Below are 7,842 nucleotides of genomic sequence, written 5' to 3'. Positions count from 1 at the left end.
ATCTACTATACACACCACCTATTAATCTACTATACTCCACCACCTATTAATCTACTATACTCCACCACCTATTAATCTACTATACTCCACCACCTATTAATCTACTGTAATCTACCATCTATTCATCTACTGTACTCTACTATATATTAATATACTGTACTCTACCACCTATTAATATACTGTACTATACCATCTATTAATCTACTGTACTCTACCACCTATTAATCTACTGTAATCTACCACTTATTAATCTACTGTACTCCACCACCTATTAATCTACTGTACTCACCACCTATTAATCTACGGTACTCACCACCTATTAATCTACTGTACTCTACCACCTATTAATCTACAGTAATCTACCACCTATTAATCTACTGTAATCTACCACCTATTAATCTACTGTACTCACCACCTATTAATCTACTGTACTCTACCACCTATTAATCTACTGTACTCACCACCTATTAATCTACTGTACTCTACCACCTATTAATCTACTGTAATCTACCACCTATTAATCTACTGTAATCTACCAACTATTAATCTACTGTACTCCACCACCTATTAATCTACTGTACTCACCACCTATTAATCTACTGTACTCTACCACCTATTAATCTACTGTAATTTACCACCTATTCATCTACTGTACTCACCACCTATTAATCTACTGTACTCACCACCTATTAATCTACTGTAATCTACCACCTATTAATCTACTGTAATCTACCACCTATTAATCTACTGTAATCTACCACCTATTAATCTACTATACTCCACCACCTATTAATCTACTGTACTCCACCACCTATTAATCTACTGTACTCACCACCTATTAATCTACTGTACTCTACCACCTATTAATCTACTGTAATTTACCACCTATTCATCTACTGTACTCACCACCTATTAATCTACTGTACTCACCACCTATTAATCTACTGTAATCTACCACCTATTAATCTACTGTACTCTACCACCTATTAATCTACAGTAATCTACCACCTATTAATCTACTGTAATCTACCACCTATTAATCTACTGTACTCACCACCTATTAATCTACTGTACTCTACCACCTATTAATCTACTGTACTCACCACCTATTAATCTACTGTACTCTACCACCTATTAATCTACTGTAATCTACCACCTATTAATCTACTGTAATCTACCAACTATTAATCTACTGTACTCCACCACCTATTAATCTACTGTACTCACCACCTATTAATCTACTGTACTCTACCACCTATTAATCTACTGTAATTTACCACCTATTCATCTACTGTACTCACCACCTATTAATCTACTGTACTCACCACCTATTAATCTACTGTAATCTACCACCTATTAATCTACTGTAATCTACCACCTATTAATCTACTGTAATCTACCACCTATTAATCTACTGTACTCCACCACCTATTAATCTACTATACTTCCCTACCTATTAATCTACTGTAATCTACCACCTATTAATCTACTGTACTCACCACCTATTAATCTACTGTAATCTACCACCTATTAATCTACTGTAATCTACCACCTATTAATCTACTGTACTCACCACCTATTCATCTACTGTACTCTACCACCTATTAATCTACTGTACTCTACCATCTATTAATCTACTGTACTCTACCACCTATTAATATACTGTACTCTACCATCTATTAATCTACTGTACTCTACCATCTATTAATCTACTGTAATCCACCACCTATTAATCTACTACACTCCCCCACCTATTAATCTACTGTAATCTACCATCGATTAATCTACTGTAATCTACCATCTATTAATCTACTGTACTCTACCACCTATTAATCTACTGTACTCTACCATTGATTAATCTACTGTACTCTACCATCGATTAATCTACTGTACTCTATAACCTATTAATCTACTGTAATCTACCATCTATTAATCTACTGTACTCTACCATCTATTAATCTACTGTACTCTACCATCTATTAATCTACTGTACTCTATAACCTATTAATCTACTGTAATCTACCATCTATTAATCTACTGTACTCTACCATCTATTAATCTACTGTAATCTACCATCTATTAATCTACTGTAATCTACCATCTATTAATCTACTGTACTCTACCACCTATTAATCTACTGTACTCTACCATTGATTAATCTACTGTACTCTACCATCGATTAATCTACTGTACTCTATAACCTATTAATCTACTGTAATCTACCATCTATTAATCTACTGTACTCTACCATCTATTAATCTACTGTACTCTACCATCTATTAATCTACTGTACTCTATAACCTATTAATCTACTGTACTCTACCATTGATTAATCTACTGTACTCTATAACCTATTAATATACTGTACTATACCATCGATTAATCTACTGTACTCTACCACCTATTAATCTACTGTACTCTACCATCTAGTAATCTACTGTACTCTAGAACCTATTAATCTACTGTACTATACCATCTATTAATCTACTGTACTATACCATCGATTAATCTACTGTACTCTACCACCTATTAATCTACTGTACTCTACCACCTATTAATCTACTGTACTCTAGAACCTATTAATCTACTGTACTCTACATCTATTAATCTACTGTAATCTACCATCTATTAATCTACTGCACTCTACCATCTAGTAATCTACTGTACTCTACCATCTATTAATCTACTGTACTCTACCATCTAGTAATCTACTGTACTCTACTATCTATTCATCTATTGTACTCTACCATCTAGTAATCTACTGTAATCTACCATCTAGTAATGTACTGTACTCTACCACCTATTAATCTACTGTTCTTTACCACCTATTAATCTACTGTACTCTACCACCTATTCATCTACTGTACTCTACCACCTATTGATAAAGTGCATCCCAAATGGCATCCTATTCCCATCCCCCTACCAAAAGTAGTGCACTATACAGGGAATAGGGTACTATTCTGGCTCTGTATCTACTGCCTAAATATCACCGACTTTACTGAATGTCAAATGCTTCAACCATTCATTTAATTGGTTTATTATGCAAACTGTATACTTGGCAGAAATCATCATGCATGTCTACTTGCAAAGCTGACATGTTCAGACATCCGATGAGAGAAATAATGAGATGGAATGGAAGAGAGATGTAGAATCACTAGTCCTGGTTCAACCAGTCCATTACAATCACCATTACAGGCCCATTACAATCACCATTACAGGCCCATTACAATCACCATTACAGGATATTTTGTTGAAGAATACAATTTTTTTGGAGCTTATGTATTAATGTTTTCCAGTATTCATCCACTCCCTCTACGAATCCCTAATGCTCTCTGAGGTAACTGAATAGTGATTTCCATCTGGTATTTATGCATCCGTGTGTGTTTGTGTTTGTTCAGTTATGACCCAAACAGCTACAAATGGTTGAATGTGACTTCCTTTTCCCAGTTCCCACAACCCCCCACTACACTTCTCTTGCACATCATCCCAACCTCGATTCCTAAAAGGGCCTTCATGTGTCCCTTGGTTTCCACTGCAGCCAATATCCCCCGGCCTAATTGGTTCAATTTGTTTCTTCCCCTTTGTCTGCATTGGTGCCGGTGTTAACCCTCTATGCAGATTATAGTGGTGATGGAACTCTCTTTCTAATTTACACACCCTTCAAGACATTATTGTCTTATTGAACCAATCGTATTGATAAAGATAATGAACTCTTGATTAGGACTTAAGGGGGAAAAAACATCACAGTTCGACACAGCATGCGAACACACACACACACACACACACACACACACACACACACACACACACACACACACACACACACACACACACACACACACACACACCCACACACACACACACACACACTTTCATTGCCTCTTAGTTTTTAATAACCTAGTAATAACCTAGCAATAATATTTAACACCATTATCTGGGACAGTTACTACTACAATATCCCAATTCAACCCCTGGTATTCCCACAGAGAGAGTGGACTACATAATGTGACTACTACAATATCCCAATTCAACCCCTGGTATTCCCACAGAGAGAGTGGACTACATAATGTGACTACTACAATATCCCAATTCAACCCCTGGTATTCCCACAGAGAGAGTGGACTGCATAATGTGACTACTACAATATCCCAATTCAACCCCTGGTATTCCCACAGAGAGAGTGGACTACATAATGTGACTACTACAATATCCCAATTCAACCCCTGGTATTCCCACAGAGAGAGTGGACTACATAATGTGACTACTACAATATCCCAATTCAACCCCTGGGTATTCTCACAGAGAGAGTGGACTACATAATGTGACTACTCCTGAATATACATGGAGGAACTGTATAGTAATTGATTTAGCTTCACATCTTATTCTGCTCTACTGCATGTGGGGAACAGTCATAAGTTGTAGTTGTTGTTGTGGTAATTGTCTCAGTGGGTTAAACTGCTATTCTTGACCCATGAGTACATGAGACTGGGTGACCAGAGGAGAGGCATTCACAGCAGAGGACTCTGTTGTTCCTGTGTGGGTGGAAAGAGAGGGGGGAGGGAGAAACAGTGAAGGGGGGATGGAGTGAGAGAGAGATGACCAGTTAAGTGTTTCCCTATGTGCCTGAAGGCTGGGACAGATTGATAACACTCTGGTGATGAAGTGACATTGCCATCGTGGTGTGTGTGTGTTCCTGTGTGTGTTCCTGTGTGTGAACGTGTGTTCTGCACCAGTCCCTATCTCTCTTTCTTATGAAACCCTCACACAGAGCACACAGGGGTGACGTTAGAAAACCCAGAGCTGTCTCATCTGAGGCCAACAGCAAACCCTTTAAACCCAGTGTTTTTACAACACACTAAGACCTGCTCCTCACATAAAACACATCCAAAGTGTTACGGAAGGAAGATTGATAAATCATGGTCTAAACAGCATTCATATCCTCTAAAGAACAATTGTTCATTAAAATATGCATTCGTTTGATTATGTGAATGTAAATACAATTCCTGACTGGGGTTTACTGATAAAAAATGAATGAATGATTATTGTAATCTATGGAGAAGGTCTTTCATTCAGAGGACTGGATGTGACAGGGCTATTGTGATGGAAATCAATGGGATGTGGTGAGAGGAAAAGAAAAGACAGGGAATCTCCTTAGTGATTATGCTCCTCCCTCCTTCCCTCTCTCTTCCCCTCCCTCCCTCCCTCCCTCCCTCCCTCCCTCCCTCCCTCCCTCCCTCCAGGCCCACAGTGACGAGGCAGTCCGTGTATGTCTGCGGGAGCGGGGCCAGGAGGTGCTGGTGCTCCAGAGAGTGTCGTCACAGCGGCCAGCCCCCTCTGCATCGGCCAGGGGAGGGGGGAGACCAGAGGGGGACAGGAGGTAAGCCTCTCTGTCTCTCCGCTTTTACCCCTCCCTCTCACTCTCTCTCTTTCCGCCCTCCTTCTAGTCGTTCTCCTCCTCAGTCTCCACACACACACACACACACACACACACACACACACACACACACACACATACACTTCTAAACACAGGCGGCGTGTGCTTGCATTGCAGCTCACAGCACACAGATGGATGGAGCTAGCGTGTGTGTGTGAGAGAGAGTGAGTAAGCCGGGAGTGAGCCGTAGCTGGCTGACTGGCTGACTGGCTGTGTAGACACAGGGGAGAGTGTCACCGTCTCAGGCTGGGTGTGGAGAACTGTCTCTGGGGTAGGGAGACCACAGGACCAGGGTTCTCCCAGGGCTCTATAGCAGCTGCAGCAGGTGGACAGCTAGGCGGATGGGCCAATGGGTGGCTGAGGGAAGGCATGCAGCAGTAACCACGGCAACAGTGGTACCGGCTGTAAGGGGCACAGGGACATGCTGAGGATGGGCACTCGGCCGCGGCCACCCCCGGACCTGCGGCAGCGGGAGGAGGGCAGGCAGCTGGCAGCGGTGGCTCTGGTGGAGCAGGAGGAGGATGAGGAGGAAGACTCAGAGGAAGGCAGCAGTGGAAGCGGGGGCAGTGACAGCGCCAGCTGGGCAGAGGAAGGGGCCAAGGCCACCAAAGTCCCCACCTTCGATGTTCCCTACTTCCGCTACATAGACGAGGAGGAGTCAGAGGGAGAGGGGGATGGACGGGAGGTGTGGAGCAGCAGTCGCTCTCTGTCCTCCATCGAGGACGACTCGTCCAGTGACAGTGTTGTCTCTGACAGGTACGTGGTGGTGTCAGGGACCCCAGAGAAGATCCTAGAACACCTGCTGTCTGTCCTGAGGCTGGACAACCACCGTGATGACCAGGAGAGCACACAGCAGACTAAGGAGTCAGGTCAGTCACTTACCCCCCCAAATCAATATTTCTTGGCCTCTGGCTACTACTTTTAATCTATGTTAATCTATGTTAATCTATGCTAAATTATGTGAATATTTTTAAAGAGGCGTGAGAGAGATAGAGAGACTGTTCATATTTTATTGTATATTTCACTTTTGTTTATTATCTATTTCACTTGCTTTGGCAATGTAAACATATGTTTCCCATGCCAATAAAGCCCCTTAAATTGAAGAGAGAGAGAGAGAGAGAGAGAGAGAGAGAGAGAGAGAGAGAGAGAAGTGTCTCTTACTAAAGAGGGATAGATGTATGACTATGTATGGTGATGAGGAAATAGGGTGATAGAGAAAGAGAGAGAATAGATTGAGAGAGATAAAGTGAGAGATGCAGGCTGCTTCTGGGAGAGTGATATATAGAGCGTTGGTAAATGGGAGAAGAGAGGTGGGAGGCTGATATATAGAGCAGTGGGAGATGAAAGAAGGGAGATGGGAGACTGATACATAGAGCAGTGGGAAATGGGAGAAGGGAGAAGGGAGAAGGGAGGCTGATATATAGAGCAGTGGGAAATGGGAGATGGGAGGCTGATATATAGAGCAGTGGGAAATGGGGGATGGGAGGCTGATATATAGAGCAGTGGGAGATGGGAGAAGGGAGAAGGGAGTCTGATATATAGAGCAGTGGGAGATGACAGAAGAGAGGCTGATATATAGAGCAGTGGGAGATGGGAGAAGGGAGATGGGAGGCTGATATATAGAGCAGTGGGAGATGGGAGAAGGGAGATGGGAGGCTGATATATAGAGCAGTGGGAGATGGGAGAAGGGAGAAGGGAGTCTGATATATAGAGCGGTGGAGATGGGAGAAGGGAGACTGATATATAGAGCAGTGGGAGATGGGAGAAGGGAGGCTGATATATAGAGCAGTGGGAGATGGGAGAAGGGAGGCTGATATATAGAGCGGTGGGAGATGGGAGAAGGGAGAAGGGAGGCTGATATATAGAGCAGTGGGAGATGGGAGAAGGGAGGCTGATATATAGAGCGGTGGGAGATGGGAGAAGGGAGAAGGGAGGCTGATATATAGAGTAGTGGGAGATGGGAGAAGGGAGGCTGATATATAGAGCGGTGGGAGATGGGAGAAGGGAGAAGGGAGGCTGATATATAGAGCAGTGGGAGATGGGAGAAGGGAGGCTGATATATAGAGCAGTGGGAGAAGGGAGAAGGGAGGCTGATATATAGAGCAGTGGGAGAAGGGAGAAGGGAGGCTGATATATAGAGCGGTGGGAGATGGGAGAAGGGAGAAGGGAGGCTGATATATAGAGCAGTGGGAAATGGGAGAAGGGAGGCTGATATATAGAGCAGTGGGAGAAGGGAGAAGGGAGGCTGATATATAGAGCAGTGGGAGATGGGAGAAGGGAGAAGGGAGGCTGATATATAGAGCAGTGGGAGATGACAGAAGGGAGAAGGGAGGCTGATATATAGAGCAGTGGGAGATGACAGAAGGGAGGCTGATATATAGAGCAGTGGGAGATGGGAGAAGGGAGGC

General features: G+C 42.8%; 1 protein-coding gene across 1 annotated transcript in view; it reads left to right on the top strand.

The window, feature by feature from the left end:
* The window catches only part of LOC115177060 (rap guanine nucleotide exchange factor 5-like), a 37,758-nt gene that overhangs the window by 11,293 nt on the left and 18,623 nt on the right, over positions 1 to 7,842 (top strand). Inside the window, exons 2-3 of the mRNA XM_029737528.1 lie at positions 5,241 to 5,377; positions 6,191 to 6,303. Coding sequence (XP_029593388.1) covers positions 5,241 to 5,377; positions 6,191 to 6,303 — 250 coding nt within the window. The remainder of the gene's footprint in view (positions 1 to 5,240; positions 5,378 to 6,190; positions 6,304 to 7,842) is intronic.

The sequence above is a fragment of the Salmo trutta genome, chromosome 37, assembly GCF_901001165.1.
Source record: "Salmo trutta chromosome 37, fSalTru1.1, whole genome shotgun sequence".
NCBI classification, from domain to species: Eukaryota; Metazoa; Chordata; class Actinopteri; order Salmoniformes; family Salmonidae; genus Salmo; species Salmo trutta.
The sequence above is the reverse complement of the archived record's forward strand: the minus strand, read 5'-3'. Positions and strand labels throughout refer to the sequence as shown.